This window comes from Oncorhynchus gorbuscha, linkage group LG05, assembly GCF_021184085.1.
Source record: "Oncorhynchus gorbuscha isolate QuinsamMale2020 ecotype Even-year linkage group LG05, OgorEven_v1.0, whole genome shotgun sequence".
Taxonomy (NCBI): domain Eukaryota; kingdom Metazoa; phylum Chordata; class Actinopteri; order Salmoniformes; family Salmonidae; genus Oncorhynchus; species Oncorhynchus gorbuscha.
The window spans coordinates 13,452,245-13,470,072 of record NC_060177.1 but is presented as its reverse complement, the minus strand read 5'-3'; the positions used below and the strand labels follow the sequence as shown (position 1 = coordinate 13,470,072).

At 41.4% G+C, this 17,828-nt stretch overlaps 1 protein-coding gene across 3 annotated transcripts in view; it reads right to left on the bottom strand.

The window, feature by feature from the left end:
* Window positions 1–7,783: 7,783 nt before the first annotated feature.
* The window catches only part of LOC124035541 (nuclear factor of activated T-cells, cytoplasmic 3-like), a 101,565-nt gene continuing 91,520 nt past the window's right edge, over window positions 7,784–17,828 (bottom strand). For all 3 annotated transcript variants that reach the window (XM_046349003.1, XM_046349004.1, XM_046349006.1), the window contains exon 10: window positions 7,784–8,184. In XM_046349003.1, the coding sequence (XP_046204959.1) occupies window positions 8,126–8,184 (59 nt within the window). In that variant the 3' untranslated portion in view covers window positions 7,784–8,125. The remainder of the gene's footprint in view (window positions 8,185–17,828) is intronic.

Here is a 17,828-nt window from a genome sequence, read left to right as displayed (position 1 = left end):
TAGATGACTCAGCTCGTTAATGGCACACACACGTTCATGAAGGTATTCTAGTAATCCCTATTAGATGACTCAGCTTGTTAATGGCACACATGTTCATAAAGGTATTCTAGTAATCCCTATTAGATGACTCAGCTCGTTAATGGCACACACACGTTCATAAAGGTATTCTAGTAATCCCTATTAGATGACTCAGCTTGTTAATGGCACACATGTTCATAAAGGTATTCTAGTAATCCCTATTAGATGACTCAGCTCGTTAATGGCACACACACGTTCATGAAGGTATTCTAGTAAACCCTATTAGATGACTCAGCTCGTTAATGGCACACACACGTTCATGAAGGTATTCTAGTAATCCCTATTAGATGACTCAGCTCGTTAATGGCACACACACGTTCATAAAGGTATTCTAGTAATCCCTATTAGATGACTCAGCTCGTTAATGGCACACACACGTTCATGAAGGTATTCTAGTAATCCCTATTAGATGACTCAGCTCGTTAATGGCACACACACGTTCATGAAGGTATTCTAGTAATCCCTATTAGATGACTCAGCTCGTTAATGGCACACACACGTTCATGAAGGTATTCTAGTAATCCCTATTAGATGACTCAGCTCGTTAATGGCACACACACGTTCATAAAGGTATTCTAGTAATCCCTATTAGATGACTCAGCTCGTTAATGGCACACACACGTTCATGAAGGTATTCTAGTAATCCCTATTAGATGACTCAGCTCGTTAATGGCACACACACGTTCATAAAGGTATTCTAGTAATCCCTATTAGATGACTCAGCTCGTTAATGGCACACACACGTTCATAAAGGTATTCTAGTAATCCCTATTCGTAGGCTGATCCAGTCCATTCCACATGTATATTCCAGTGTAGGTCTGGATGATTCCAATGAAATGAGGCCCTGCATAATAAAGTGATTTATTGCATATCAGTTATAAGGTGATCTGTTCAGGATTATCACCATCATTCCTCCCACACTACCAATTTATTAACACTGAACAAAAATGTAAACGTGAAGTGTTGGTCCCATGTATCATGAGCTGAAATGAAAGATCAGACATTTTCCATATGCACAAAAAGCTTATTTCTCAAATTTTGTGCACATCATTTTTTACATGTCGCAGATCAAGAAGCGGACTTAAAGAGCATGATCATTACACAGGTGCACCTTGTACTGGGGACTTGACCTATATATATATATATATATGCCATTTAGCAGACGCTTTTATCCAAAGCGACTTACAGTCATGTGTGCATACATTCTACGTATGGGTGGTCCCGGGGATCGAACCCACTACCCTGGCGTTACAAGCGCCATGCTCTACCAACTGAGCTACAGAAGGACCATTTGGTGTCATAACCAACTTTAGTGGGCAAATGCTCACTAAACAGTGTCCCATGGGTGGTCGTGGGGTTATGGTATGGGCATAAGCTATGGACAACGAACACCATTGCATTTTATTGATGGCAATTTGAATGCAGAGATACCGTGATGAGATCCTGAGGCTCATTGTCGTGCCATTCATCCACCCCATTACCTCATGTTTCAGCATGATAATACACAGACACATGTCGCAAGGATCTGTACACAATTCTTGGAAGCTGAAAATGTCCCAGTTCTGGATGACATATCTGTATTCCCAGTCATGGGAAATTTTATTTCAATTTACTTGTTTGCTTATATGAACTGTAACTCAGTAAAATCTTAGAAATTGTTCCAAGTTGCGTTTATATATTTGTTCAGTAAGAAAGAGAAAAACACAAAGCCAAAGTTTTGACATTTGTATTTTTATTGATACACTACTGTAAGAGCCTAAATGCAAGGTATTCCCTTTGAATACATTCAAAAAGCCTAAATGCAAGGTATTCCCTTTGAATACATTCAAAAAGCACTGCAGTCTTAAATTACAAAATGGTTTTAAAATACAAAATGTACATGAAATGACAATACAAGGTTCCTGTAAACATCAGCTAAAACCTGTATTTCCCTTTTCTTTTACAAAACATATATTTATAGATATATGTACCCAACCGTTAGGAATGACATCCATTTCAAAGTATCAAAAATAGAGTTCTAATGTCAGTCTGTGTTGCTTTTTACCGGTATGTAAAATGGGAACATGTTGTTTATCTTTGGTTTTATAGAAGAGGATGGCAGAGAGCGAACGGTTACTGAATTTAATGCTGCTTTTGTTTCTGGACTCATATGCCTCATTCACACAATAGGGCAAAACTGCGCCAAGCCAAGCTGTACTGGGCTGCCCTGTTTACACATCTACATAGTGCTGGAACTGTGCTGGAAAGGACCATGTGAAAATGAAACATCCAAGCCAGCACAGTACGGTTCTGATCAGCTCTATACTGTGAATCAGGTAACAGTCTCACAAGCAGCACCAGAGCCAGCCCTTCCTCTTGTAACTAACGTCCTACTGTCCAAAATATATATTCTCAAGTAAATTATTAACCCAGAAGAGCATACAGACAACAAACCAGTAATTCATATTCAACACGAGTTAAGGCCTTCCTATAGTTTAAATAAACAAATAGTGACATTCTCTCCTCACTATTTGAAAAGGTTTTACACATGAAACAAAAGCCACTAGAGATTATTACAAACAAACCAGTTATTTTGTACTCGATGCCAAATATCACGTTGTCATGATGCTTTCGTCATGGTTTGCATAGTAGCCTAATGCATCTGTGTGCTTGTATTGTACAGAACTGAAATTCACTATAAAAAAAAACACTTATCTACCAAACTTAATATAATCTACTAAAACGCTTGCACTGTGTCCTTTACAAGGCAGATTCACTGACTGGCCCTCTGGTATGCAGGACTAATGAGTATTGTGCTGATACTCTAGAAGGCTGCGTTTATACAGGCAGCCCAATTCTGATATTTGTCCACTAATTGGTTCTTTGACCAATCACAGAACTTTTTCAGAGCTGATCTGATTAGTGAGAAAAAGATCAGAATTGAACTACCTGTGTAAACGGAGTCTTGAAGTAACAGAACCAAGCATCTCTGCTGCATCTACAACTATAGGCATCAAGGTTCTTTTTTAATTTAAAAAAAAAAGTTTTTAAAGGCATCAGGCAGGTTTTTTGTGTATAGCAGAATTATTTTCTATTTCTGATTGGACATGATTGACAGTTGTCATTAGCAACATCCTCTCAGAGAAAAAAATATACATGCAAGAATATACATATATCATTGTCCAATCACAGAGAACATGTTAAGGCAATAGGAGTTGTTCCTACCCAGACCAATCAACATGTTATATTACAGCATGACTACGTAATGTATGGCATACATACATACATACATCTATCATTCCAGCATTCAGAATCACATTCTGTAAACATCCTTATGATGATGTTGGACTCTGGAATATGTTGCTTTTTAACACTCAGCTTTGTCATTTTCTTTGGACTTTTTGTTGTTGTAATTCTCAGGCAAACTGAAAATATTTTTATTATTGCTATCAATATTCCATACATTCGCAGTCTGTATGTCTCCCCAAGGAGGAAGATTGACAAATACATATTTTTGTTAAGGTACCATCCTGAAGACAAAATGATCATTTTTTCATGATTGTCTTGATGTGCAACACACAGGGGGCCTGGAAGAACCAACAACATACAACAATGAAAGTCATAAAAAAGAAAAAACCGTAACCTTGTTCATTAGGGGTGGTTGAGGGGGGGGGCTATACATAAATACAGTATATATAAATGACTATCTATAAAATACTTTTATCAACAGTTTAAATCTGCAGTTTTCAATGTGTTATATTATTTCCAATAGTATGTGGATTGAAGCTGTTTTACCCTCAGAAGGTTGTTACAAAGTGGAAGGCACACAGAGTCTCTGGGCCCAGTTTTTCAAAAGTTATCTGATTGGATTTCTGCAATAAGATAAAATTACATTACATTAATTACATATTGGGTTTTTCAAAAGAAAACTATTCTGATCCTCCAGATTTGGTAATCCAATCTGACCATTAAAACAGGATTAAATGTAGTTTTTGCATTTCTTTTTACTCCTAAAAGGCAGTGATGATAGTTTTGATGCCTAAAATCTGGATTATCTTGATCCCACTGGAAGGGTAGATTCAGGGTGGATTTAGAAAGGTGTCATATTTTATTCATGTAGTTTACTCATCTCTGTTTCCCTATGACAGTGTGGTAGTACCATAACCTGCCCACTAGATGGAAAGGTGTAGGCCTGTTGAAAGCACTGACAATCTGGATTCTGTGATCTTCATGTTGTGGATCAGAATGATTCTGATTATTTTCTGAAAAACTGGCCCAAAAACAGCCAGCTCAATCTGATCCTGGATTGCAAAAAAGGATTACAGAATCCGGATCATTCTTATCCAGATTAAAAGTTTTGAAATACTGGGCCCAGGGCATCAAGACAGTTAGTGTGCATCCACAATTACACCCGATTCCCTGTATAGTGCACTACTTTTGACCAGTATGCTGGCCAAAAGTAATGCACTATACAGGGAATAGGGTGCCATTTCAGACACTCTTTAGTTATTGCATGACAGAGTTCAGAGGAACACAGGTCCGTCTTGCTCTGTGGACAATTCAAACACCACCTTTAATTAAACTCCAACAAGTCTACTTACAGTTACAAATATATATATATATATATATATATATATATATATATATATATATATATATATATATTTATATATATACTTGTCTTAACGGGCGACCTCTGTCTGGAGAAAACCAGTGTTCATCTATCCATCGCATAAAACATATTCATCGAAAGTCAAGTGTCTCCATATTACAAACTCAGAAATCCATAAATCCATCTCATTTCTATAAAAATCCAAGTCATACTCTGCATGAAGAGTCAGCTGTACAAACAAACAACAGGTGTTTATCATCCTATCATTCAAAGCTGCTATTTAACAAGGTTTATAAGGCATTTGTTCAACCTGAAGAGGAGGATTGGGGAGTCAGGAGGAGAGTAGTAATAATATACAGATACAGGGTCTTCAGAAGGTATTCATACCCTTTGACTTATTCCACCTTTTGTTGTGGTACAGCCTGAATATAGAATGTATTACATCTACACAATAACCCATAATGACAGTAAAAACATGTTTTATAAATGTTTGCTAATTTATTGAAAATGAAATACAGAAATCTAATTTACATAAGTATTCACACCCCTGAGTCAATACTTTATAGAAGCACCTTAAGCAGTGATTAGAGCTGTGAGTCTTTCTGGGTAACTCTCTAAGAGCTGTGAGTCCTTCTGGGTAAGTCTCTAAGAGCTGTGAGTCTTTCTGGGTAGGTCTCTAAGAGCTGTGAGTCTTTCTGGGTAAGTCTCTAAGAGCTGTGAGTCTTTCTGGGTAGGTCTCTAAGAGCTGTGAGTCTTTCTGGGTAAGTCTCTAAGAGCTGTGAGTCTTTCTGGGTAAGTATCTAAGAGCTGTGAGTCTTTCTGGGTAAGTCTCTAAGAGCTGTGAGTCTTTCTGGGTAAGTCTCTAAGAGCTGTGAGTCTTTCTGGGTAAGTCTCTAAGAGCTGTGAGTCTTTCTGGGTAAGTCTCTAAGAGCTGTGAGTCTTTCTGGGTAAGTCTCTAAGAGCTTTGCACACCTGGATTGTGCAACAATTAACCTTTTGGTTGTTGATGGTTGTTGGTCATTGCTTGACAACCATTTTCAGGTCTTGCCACAGATTTTCAAGCAGATTCAAGTCAAAACTGTAACTCAGCCACTCAGGAACATCCACTGTCTTCTTGGTAAGCAACTTCAGTGTAGATTTGGCCTTGTGTTTTAAGTTATTGTATTATTGTATTAGTATTATTGTATTAAAAGTGAATTCACCTCCAGTGTCTGGTGGAAAGCAGAATGAACCCGATTTCCCTCTAGAATTTTGCCTGTGCTCCATTCTGATTATTATTTTATTTAAAAAAAATCTCCAGTCCTTATCGATTACAAGCATACACATAACATGATGCAGCAATCACTATGCTTGAACATATGGAGAGTGGTACTCAGTAATGTGTTGTATTGGATTTGCCCCAAACATAAAACTTTGTACTCAGAACAAAAAGTTAATTGCTTTGCCAATTTTTTTTGTAGTATTACTTTAGTACCTTGTTGCAAACAGGATGCATGTTTTGGAATATTTGTATTCTGTACAGGCTTCCTTCTTCTCACTCTGTCAATTAGGTTAGTATTGGGGAATAACTACAATGTTGTTGATCCATCCTGTTTTCTCCCATCACAGCCATTAAAATCTGTACCTGGTTTAAAGTCACCATTGGCCTCATGGTCAAATCCCTGAGCCGCTTCCTTCCTCTCTGGCAACTGAGTTAGGAAGGAGGCCTGTATCTTTGTAGTGACTGGGTGTATTGATACACCATTCAAAGTGTAATCAATAACTTCTCCATGCTAAAAGGGATATGCTCAATGTCTGCTTTTTTTTTACCCATCTACCAATAGGTGGCCTTCTTTGCGAGGCATTGGAAAAACTCCCTGGTCTTTGTGGTTGAATCCATGCAACTTATGTGACTTGTTAAGTTCATTTTTACTCCTGAACTTATTTAGGCTTGTCATAACAAAGGGGTTGAATACTTATTCACTCAAGACATTTCAGCTTTTTATTTTTGATGAATTTATAAAGAATTCTGAAAACATAAGTCCACTTTGACATTATCGGGTATTACGTGTATGCCCGCGACAAAAAGGTCTACATTTAATATATTTGAAATTCAGGCTGTACCACAATTTTGGGGGGGAAAGTCAAGGGGTGTGAATACTTTCTGAAGGCACTACATGGCTGGAAGGTCACTAGAAGTGTGGAATGTTGCATATTACAGATCCCAGTCCAGCACCAGAGAAGAAGAGAAGGGGTTCCCAGGCACCCAGAGACAAAGAAGGACAAGGGTGATGGGGGTGTCGCAGTGGGGCTGCAGTACTACCTCTACACTCCCAGGGGGTGCTCAACCAACCGGGGTGTATGTACCGTCGAGGTCTATGCTGGTGAGAAAATCACGAGTACAGTATTCAACCCTTCTTTATTCCCACTGAGGGGTCCTATTTTTCCTCACTGAGCACTACACTGTTAGGGGCAACATTGTGAGGGAGAGGGTATATTTCATACTCCATCCAGACACCCTGAGCAGAGTTTTGCTGCATAGAAACCGTTTAGGAGGTGATCACTCTGGGGATCTGAGCTCAGGCTTGAGAACTAATGCTAAAAATGAACCCGAAGTCAACTGAACAGAGAACATGTTCCTCGTCTTTCTGCCATTCACTGACCCCAATAGTCCTACAGCTTGTCACCACCCTGCGGTGTTCTCCTGTCTTATAATCTGATGTATACAGTGGGGCATTTTTTTTTATTGTCAGTCAACTGAACAGAGAACATGTTCCTCGTCTTTCTGCCATTCACTGACCCCAATAGTCCTACAGCTTGTCACCACCCTGCGGTGTTCTCCTGTCTTATAATCTGATGTATACAGTGGGGCAATTTTTTTTATTGTCAGCCACCAATTGTGCAAGTTCTTCCACTTAAAAAGATGAGAGAGGCCTGTAATTTGCCAAAATACCAGCAACAGTGTGTGAAAACCTTGTGAAGACTTACAGAAAACGTTTGACCTCTGTCATTGCCAACAAAGGGTATATAACAAAGTATTGAGAAACTTTTGTTACTGACCAACCACCATAATTTGCAAATAAATTCATTAAAAATCCTACAATGTGATTTTCTGGATTTTTCTTCTCATTTTGTCTGTCATAGTTGAAGTCTACCTATGATGAAAATTACAGGCCTCTCTCATCTTTTTAAGTGGGGGAACTTGCACAATTGGTGGCTGATTAAATACTTTTTTGCCCCACTGTACATGTGTAGGTGGGTGAATCTGAGCTCTTTTGCTGTTATGAAAGGTTTGTTCATGTGTGTCTTGAGGGTCTTTTTGTGGACTGGTAGGTCCATGAAGTGTAAAGGGGAATCTCAGCCCAGTCTGTCCTGCCTAGAGGCAGGTAAAGTCCTGTGGTGGAGGTGGTGGTGTTGGGGCTGGTGAGGACACTGCTATGCCCAGCTGGGTGTGTGGAGGCCTGGCCACGGACAGCGCTACGACTGGGCACCGCCACCAGGGGACTGGGACATGTCTCTGCCGATGATCTCATTCACTGGAAACACAAAGAGAGAGGATACAGGTTCACTACAGCTGAACAACACAGTCCAGAGGGTTTATTATTATAGGCTACTAAACCTTAGCAAGGCTTTCTTCAACCTCAATGACCCAAAGTTTTTGAGGCCACATTGATTGTCATATATTATCAAGAAATCAAATCTAAATTGTGTTCCTGAACGCATTCGGACTGTGGGAAAATACAAATGTTTACCAGCAGAGGGCGATGTTTCCCCGCTCACTTACTGACTACTCTGAACACAGAAAAGTTCAGCTTCAGCATATCACTGTGGAAAGATAGAGGGAAAAACTCATACATACACTGGCAAGACCCAGAGGTTCAACTCACAGCTTTGGAATGACAAAACCACCGTCAACAACCAGAAAGCGAGGAGAAACTATTCCATTCACTGCCGTCTGTCATTACCGTCAGACATGACCTTTGACAGCGTCCAAGATATTTAGTCTTCACCACCACAACATGTCGACTCCTATAAATATCATCCTCCATTTATTGAATGGCCTAGCGAGCACCATTTCTCTATTGCGTTTCTTCATTTCTTCCACCTCTTAATGGAGCTTGAGTACATTTCCTCTGGCCTATTATTGTGGGTTTGCGAGCGTAGTAAATGGGCCTGTATAAAACTAATCCATTGTTACAACACATGTTGTCGACCCCAGAGAGGCACTCAAGCACAGTGCTGTAGGTAATTACTCTGCCAGGCAGAGGCCTGATATTTAAAAAAAAAGTTATTTTCTCTCTCGCTCTCTGGCGGTGGGGCATGTTGGAGATGCCTCCAACAGAGGCCTGACTGTTACAGGGGTGCCAAAGCTGTTTTCAGCTCACACCGGGCCCAGCGTGGCTCAGCGGGAGGACCAGCGGGGAGCCTGTAAAAACCACAGCCGTAAAGTAAATCAACTTCTAACCCCCATATCACGCTAACGCTAACTGAAGCTGCATCTGGTTAACTATAGTACCTGTGGAATGAAAAGGAGGGTGAGAAAGAGAGAGAGGGAGAAAGAGAAGACAGAAAAGAGGGAGAGAAGAGAGAGGAGAGAGAGAAAAGAGAGAAAGAGGAGAGAGAGAGTGAAAGGAGAGGATACGTAGCCTGGTTTGGTATTTGTGGAAAAAGTGAAGATATTTTCCACACAGCAGCGACTGGTAGCTTTGCATTCGTGCAGCAGTGGCGGCATTCATACACTGTTCATTTCCTGATGTGGCACATAGGTGTCAAAAGTCAAGGCAGGTCAAAGAGACAGAGGGCAAAGAGAGGAGAGGGTTTGACTATCTGGTTTAGAGCGAGGAGATGGTGAGTGAGTCCTCTGAGCTCTGACAGTTTGACACACATTAAGACAGATAGACACGCAGGTATTCAGCCAGACCTGTCCATACAGCACAGTGTCAGTACCAGCCCTGCTGCTTGGGGATTCCTCTTCTCTTACCTACAACTGGCCACTTGTTGTGCAACTGTCTGTTGTGAAATCATACATTTAATGGCCCACTGTGTCTGATGGACAAGTCAGCATCTGCTTTATATGGGTCATATGATATATGGGTATTTATATATGTTGTATATTATTGGTAGATGGAGTGAGAGGAAAATTAACAGTCAAATCATGTGTAGATTAAATTCAGAGTATTATCGAGATATTAGGGAGTCCGTTCAAATGAATTAATCTTAAGATCTTCCCTTTATATTTCTTAACCACATTTTGCTGTGTATGGGGTTAAATAATCATTTATTCATTAACACAAATCAAGAATGACTGTTACCCCCATCCCTAAGAATCATCAGCTATATATCATCTGTTACCCCCATCCCTAAGAATCATCAGCTATATATCAACTGTTACCCATCAGCTATATATCAACTGTTACCCCATCCCTAAGAATCATCAGCTATATATCATCTGTTACCCCCATCCCTAAGAATCATCAGCTATATATCAACTGTTACCCATCAGCTATATATATCAACTGTTACCCCCATCCCTAAGTATCATCAGCTATATATCATCTGTTACCCCCATCCCTAAGAATCATCAGCTATATATCATCTGTTACCCCCATCCCTAAGCATCATCAGCTATATATCATCTGTTACCCCCATCCCTAAGAATCATCAGCTATATATCATCTGTTACCCCCATCCCTAAGTATCATCAGCTATATATCATCTGTTACCCCCATCCCTAAGAATCATCAGCTATATATCATCTGTTACCCCCATCCCTAAGAATCATCAGCTATATATCATCTGTTACCCCCATCCCTAAGAATCATCAGCTATATATCATCTGTTACCCATCAGCTATATATATCAACTGTTACCCCCATCCCTAAGAATCATCAGCTATATATCAACTGTTACCCCCATCCCTAAGAATCATCAGCTATATATCAACTGTTACCCCCATCCCTAAGAATCATCAGCTATATATCATCTGTTACCCCCATCCCTAAGAATCATCAGCTATATATAATCTGTTACCCCCATCCCTAAGAATCATCAGCTATATATCAACTGTTACCCCCATCCCTAAGAATCATCAGCTATATATATCAACTGTTACCCCCATCCCTAAGAATCATCAGCTATATATCAACTGTTACCCCCATCCCTAAGAATCATCAGCTATATATCATCTGTTACCCCCATCCCTAAGAATCATCAGCTATATATCATCTGTTACCCATCAGCTATATATATCAACTGTTACCCCCATCCCTAAGAATCATCAGCTATATATCAACTGTTACCCCCATCCCTAAGAATCATCAGCTATATATCATCTGTTACCCCCATCCCTAAGAATCATCAGCTATATATCAACTGTTACCCCCATCCCTAAGAATCATCAGCTATATATCAACTGTTACCCCCATCCCTAAGAATCATCAGCTATATATCAACTGTTACCCCCATCCCTAAGAATCATCAGCTATATATCAACTGTTACCCCCATCCCTAAGAATCATCAGCTATATATATCAACTGTTACCCCCATCCCTAAGAATCATCAGCTATATATCAACTGTTACCCCCATCCCTAAGAATCATCAGCTATATATCAACTGTTACCCCCATCCCTAAGAATCATCAGCTATATATCAACTGTTACCCCCATCCCTAAGAATCATCAGCTATATATCAACTGTTACCCCCATCCCTAAGAATCATCAGCTATATATCAACTGTTACCCCCATCCCTAAGAATCATCAGCTATATATCAACTGTTACCCCCATCCCTAAGAATCATCAGCTATATATATCAACTGTTACCCCATCCCTAAGAATCATCAGCTATATATCAACTGTTACCCCCATCCCTAAGAATCATCAGCTATATATATCAACTGTTACCCCCATCCCTAAGAATCATCAGCTATATATCAACTGTTACCCCCATCCCTAAGAATCATCAGCTATATATCAACTGTTACCCCCATCCCTAAGAATCATCAGCTATATATCAACTGTTACCCCCATCCCTAAGAATCATCAGCTATATATATCAACTGTTACCGCCATCCCTAAGAATCATCAGCTATATATCAACTGTTACCCCCATCCCTAAGAATCATCAGCTATATATCAACTGTTACCCCCATCCCTAAGAATCATCAGCTATATATCAACTGTTACCCCCATCCCTAAGAATCATCAGCTATATATATCAACTGTTACCCCCATCCCTAAGAATCATCAGCTATATATATCAACTGTTACCCCCATCCCTAAGAATCATCAGCTATATATCAACTGTTACCCTCATCCCTAAGAATCATCAGCTATATATATCAACTGTTACCCCCATCCCTAAGAATCATCAGCTATATATCAACTGTTACCCCCATCCCTAAGAATCATCAGCTATATATCAACTGTTACCCCCATCCCTAAGAATCATCAGCTATATATTAACTGTTACCCCCATCCCTAAGAATCATCAGCTATATATATCAACTGTTACCCCCATCCCTAAGAATCATCAGCTATATATCAACTGTTACCCCCATCCCTAAGAATCATCAGCTATATATATCAACTGTTACCCCATCCCTAAGAATCATCAGCTATATATCAACTGTTACCCCCATCCCTAAGAATCATCAGCTATATATCAACTGTTAACCCCATCCCTAAGAATCATCAGCTATATATATCAACTGTTACTCCCATCCCTAAGAATCATCAGCTATATATCAACGGTTACCCCCATCCCTAAGAATCATCAGCTATATATATCAACTGTTACCCCCATCCCTAAGAATCATCAGCTATATATCAACTGTTACCCCCCATCCCTAAGAATCATCAGCTATATATATCAACTGTTACCCCCATCCCTAAGAATCATCAGCTATATATCAACTGTTACCCCCATCCCTAAGAATCATCAGCTATATATCAACTGTTACCCCCATCCCTAAGAATCATCAGCTATATATATCAACTGTTACCCCCATCCCTAAGAATCATTACCATTACCAGTACCATTTCTCCGTTGGCATTCACAATGGCAATGGAGGTTATCATCAGATCCTCAAAATGGGTTGCTGGTGGACAGCGAGTCGACTCTGGTTTCCGCCTCCCTCCACTCAGAGCCTACATGGATGACATTACAACATTGACCACCACTGTCCCATGCACCAGGAGACTGCTCAGAAAACTTGAGGAGAACATCAGCTGGGCCCGTATGAAGATTAAACCATCCAAGTCACGCAGCATCTCGATTGTGAAGGGAGTACTCTCTGACCTGAAATTCTTCATCGGAGATGACCAAATCCCGACAGTGTCTGAGCAGCCGGTAAAAAGCCTTGGCAGGTGGTATGATGCAAGCCTGAAGGACAAAGACCAGGTGCAACAGCTGCGCAAAGACATCAGTAGTAGCCTACAGTCCATCGACAACACCCAGCTACCTGGAAAGTTAAAGGCCTGGTGTCTGCAGTTTGGTCTCCTACCCCGGGTGTTGTGGCCCTTAGCACTGTATGAGGTTCCAATCTCAACAGTGGAGAAGATGGAAAGAGGAGTCACAGGCTACTTAAAGAAGTGGCTTGGAGTTCCACGATGCCTTACCACCATAGGCCTCTATGGAGATGGTGTCCTCAAGCTGCCCCTCACCAGTCTAACAGAGGAATTCAAGTGTGCAAAAACCAGGCTCCAAATGACACTGAATGAATCTCGAGACCCAGTGGTGAACAACAACGCGCCGACCTTGGCAACTGGGCGCAAATGGAGGCCAGGAAAAGCAGTCCAGGAGGCAACAGCAGCCCTCAGACATGCTGACATTGTGGGTCATGTTCAGCAAGGGAGAGGAGGCCTTGGGCTAACTAGCCGTGCTGCTTGGAGTAAGGCCACTGCACCAGAGCGGCGGAAGATGGTAGTGCAGGAAGTACGCCATCAGGAGGAGGCTGCAAGGTGGGCCAAGGCAGTCTCTCTTGCCAAACAGGGACAGGGACAGTGGACTCGATGGGACAGTGTGGAGAAGAGGAAGATCAGCTGGAAGGATCTGTGGGCCATGGAAGCGAGGCGGTTGAGCTTTTCCATCAGAGCAACATATGACGTCCTTCCAACACCAGTTAATCTTCAACAATGGTATGGTGAAGATCCGGACTGTGCCCTCTGTTCCATGCCAGCCAACCTCAGGCACATTCTCACAGGCTGTAAAACAAGCCTCGCCCAAGGACGCTACACTTGGCGTCACAACCAAGTCCTTAAAAACCTTGCGTCCGCCCTGGAGGACAAGCGAGCTGCCACCAACTCCCTACCACCCACAGCAGCATCACACTCCTTACGGACAAACTTTGTCCACGAAGGGGCTAAACCACCGAAGAGCGGCTCTACACCATTAGAGAGAGACCAGCTGCGCTTGGCCCGCGACTGGAAAATGCTTGCTGACATTGGCCGGCAACTTGTGTTTCCTCCGGAGATCGCAACCACCACCCTAAGACCTGACATGGTGCTCTGGTCCCGTTCACTCAATAAGGTCTTCATCATTGAGCTCACAGTACCCTGGGAAAACTCAGTAGATGAGGCTTATGAGCGAAAACATCTGCGCTATGCTGATCTAGCTGCCGAAGCACGGCATCATGGCTGGAACACAGAAGTCCGACCAGTGGAGGTGGGCTGCAGAGGTTTTGTGGCAACATCTACAACCAGACTGCTTAGAGACCTGGGAATTAAGGGCCAGAGCCAGCGTTCGGCAATCAAAGCTGTATCAGAGGTGGCAGAAGGCAGCAGTCAGTGGCTCTGGATGAAGAGGAAAGACCCCAGCTGGGCCCCGAAGTGAGATGGCCAGGAGGTATGCGGTCAACAATGATTGACTCAGGGAGGAGGACGCCCCTGCCATGCATAGTCCCATGGGATGTTGGCTATCAACAACAAGGCAACTCCTATGACTAATTGGGAATGGGACGCAAGCGTAGGATTGATCACCCTGTCGCTGGCCGCCTTTGAGGAGGGTGTATAGTGTGAAAGGCCGAAACACCCTAGGAACCAAAGGTACACTACTGACGATGCGCTCCCCAAATTTCACCACGCTCACTGTTCATTAACTCTTGGAAGTGCTTGCACAAAGGATAGTAACATCTCATCCTGTGTTCTTGGAATCTATCAACTGTTACCCCCATCCCTAAGAATCATCAGCTATATATATCAACTGTTACCCCCATCCCTAAGAATCATCAGCTATATATCAACTGTTACCCTCATCCCTAAGAATCATCAGCTATATATATCAACTGTTACCCCCATCCCTAAGAATCATCAGCTATATATCAACTGTTACCCCCATCCCTAAGAATCATCAGCTATATATATCAACTGTTACCCCCATCCCTAAGAATCATCAGCTATATATCAACTGTTACCCCCATCCCTAAGAATCATCAGCTATATATCAACTGTTACCCCCATCCCTAAGAATCATCAGCTATATATCAACTGTTACCCCCATCCCTAAGAATCATCAGCTATATATCAACTGTTACCCCCATCCCTAAGAATCATCAGCTATATATCAACTGTTACCCCCATCCCTAAGAATCATCAGCTATATATATCAACTGTTACCCCCATCCCTAAGAATCATCAGCTATATATCAACTGTTACCCCCATCCCTAAGAATCATCAGCTATATATCAACTGTTACCCCCATCCCTAAGAATCATCAGCTATATATCAACTGTTACCCCCATCCCTAAGAATCATCAGCTATATATCAACTGTTACCCCCATCCCTAAGAATCATCAGCTATATATCAACTGTTACCCCCATCCCTAAGAATCATCAGCTATATATCAACTGTTACCCCCATCCCTAAGAATCATCAGCTATATATCAACTGTTACCCCCATCCCTAAGAATCATCAGCTATATATCAACTGTTACCCCCATCCCTAAGAATCATCAGCTATATATCAACTGTTACCCCCATCCCTAAGAATCATCAGCTATATATCAACTGTTACCCCCATCCCTAAGAATCATCAGCTATATATCAACTGTTACCCCCATCCCTAAGAATCATCAGCTATATATCAACTGTTACCCTGTTACAACTGTTATATATCTGAATACAATTACAACGTCTCAAAGTCATTGCACTCCTGTTAAACTGTAAAAAGTAATACAACTATTTCAAACATCATTTTACAGTATCGACAATGAATACTGTAGCGTCAACTGTACTTGCTAGTTGACTACCTTTAAAAAAAGCAGTGAAAACTTATTGGTGGTTCCATGATAGAAATAGAGGTGCTTATTTTTATTTGTTTGTGTGATCTGTGAGCTGCTACTACTGCTGCTGTGACAGAGGGAGGGGCAGGCCTTTGTGCTTGGCTGGCTAGTCACTGTCTCTATCCTGTTGGTGTGGGCGGATGGTTCTTCCTCTCCCATCACACACGGCTATCTATCTTCACACATAGACTGTATTTCTCGGTTAACTGCGACAGACAGCTTTACATAAAACATCAGTCTACAACAATGTATCCACGTTCTAAACACAGCACATGAGCTGAAATGTTCAACTAAAAATGAACCATTATTGTATGTGTTTAATGTACGTCTCAAGCACAATGTCTATCTGCAGTTGTGTCTGTTTAGAAAACTTTCCACAGAACACACACAACACACAAAACGATGCAAACTTTCACACGGGCATTAAATATCCTATTAATCAACTACTGGTAAGGTTTCAAAATGGGCTCTAACAAGACTGACAGTTAGATCAAATATTATCAACTAGGTCTATAATCTGATGTAGATCTGGGAAAAATCTTTCAAATTGTGCTTGACTTCAGTAGTTTCATACCTGAACCAATGTCTCAGATTGACTTGTTTTATGACTGCATCAGAAACGTGATGATTTAGCCCAGCTTACTACAGAGAACCCTGGGTCTCTTTAACCCTCTGGAAGGGAGATCCTCTTTATATGACTAGGAGGGGGGGTCCCTATTAAGCCAGGGAACTGCTCCTCATACAGTGAACTGTCATTTCACTTCTAAGGTATAGCTCTCTGGTCCTAGGGCTAATCTACTTTACTGAATGTGTGACTAAACCAGCCCATGAACATGACTTGCCTCCCCATCAGACCAGCGTCACCTCTCAGAGGTGTAGTGGGGAACGAACCCTTCAATCACTGTGACTTAGGCTAATTACAGTCAAAGACAGAGAGTCCCTCCTCGATCAAAGTCCATCAGTGTACTGATTGGTGGTAAAACTAGGTTTTCAGTGTGTGTCATGTCATTATCTCAAAGGGGAAACTCACATGAATCACTTTACCCAGACATAGGGGAGAAACAGACTGCCCTTGTTAAATATATACCTACATAGTGTGTCCTTTCTGACCCCAATTCTTTTCTTTGCTTTTCTTTGTTTCGAATCACACAGTGATCTTTAACGTCATGTCTAGATGTATACATTTCATGTCAAAAAGGGATCTGCTAAAATAATCTCTGCAATGAGAAACAGAAGAGAAACAGTCAAACAGATGTGGATTTTCTATGATAAACAAGTCGTCAGTTAGGATGGAAAACAGGTAATCACCCTGGTTCCCCTCTGACAGATTGAAAAACCGTTCCCTGACAGACAAACACTGAAGTGTGAAGCAGAAAAGGGCATGTAGGGGCTCCAACAGAGAACCAGCTTCAGAAAATAACAAGAAGACTGAGGGATTGTTCTCTCCACTCTACCAAATGAAGAAGACATGTGACGATGGATAACACTAGTGCAAGGCACGGGACAGGCAAGACAAGATTCAGTTGGTCAAAAGGAAGACTTGCAATGACATGCACACATCTTCTGAGAGCCTCGGGTAGAAGAGAAAACATCAGGCGTTCAAGTGAAATGGACAAGTCCACTTAATGATCATATTTCATTGGAAATATATGGTCAGTTTCAGTAACAGAAACGAGACGACTAAAAACATTCCAGGGTTTCTAGGCTAACATCTCTTTTTGCCTGTTTAACTGTAGCTCTGTAGTCTGTTACTCTAGTCTGACACGCTGCCAGAGAGACAGATCACAGTAACAGTAGAGCTCCAGTCAGAACACTATAGCCTCATTAGAACACTGCTGCAGTTTTAACAAAGTCACTCATCTCTGTGAATCATCTGTGGATTTCACATTTGTAAGTG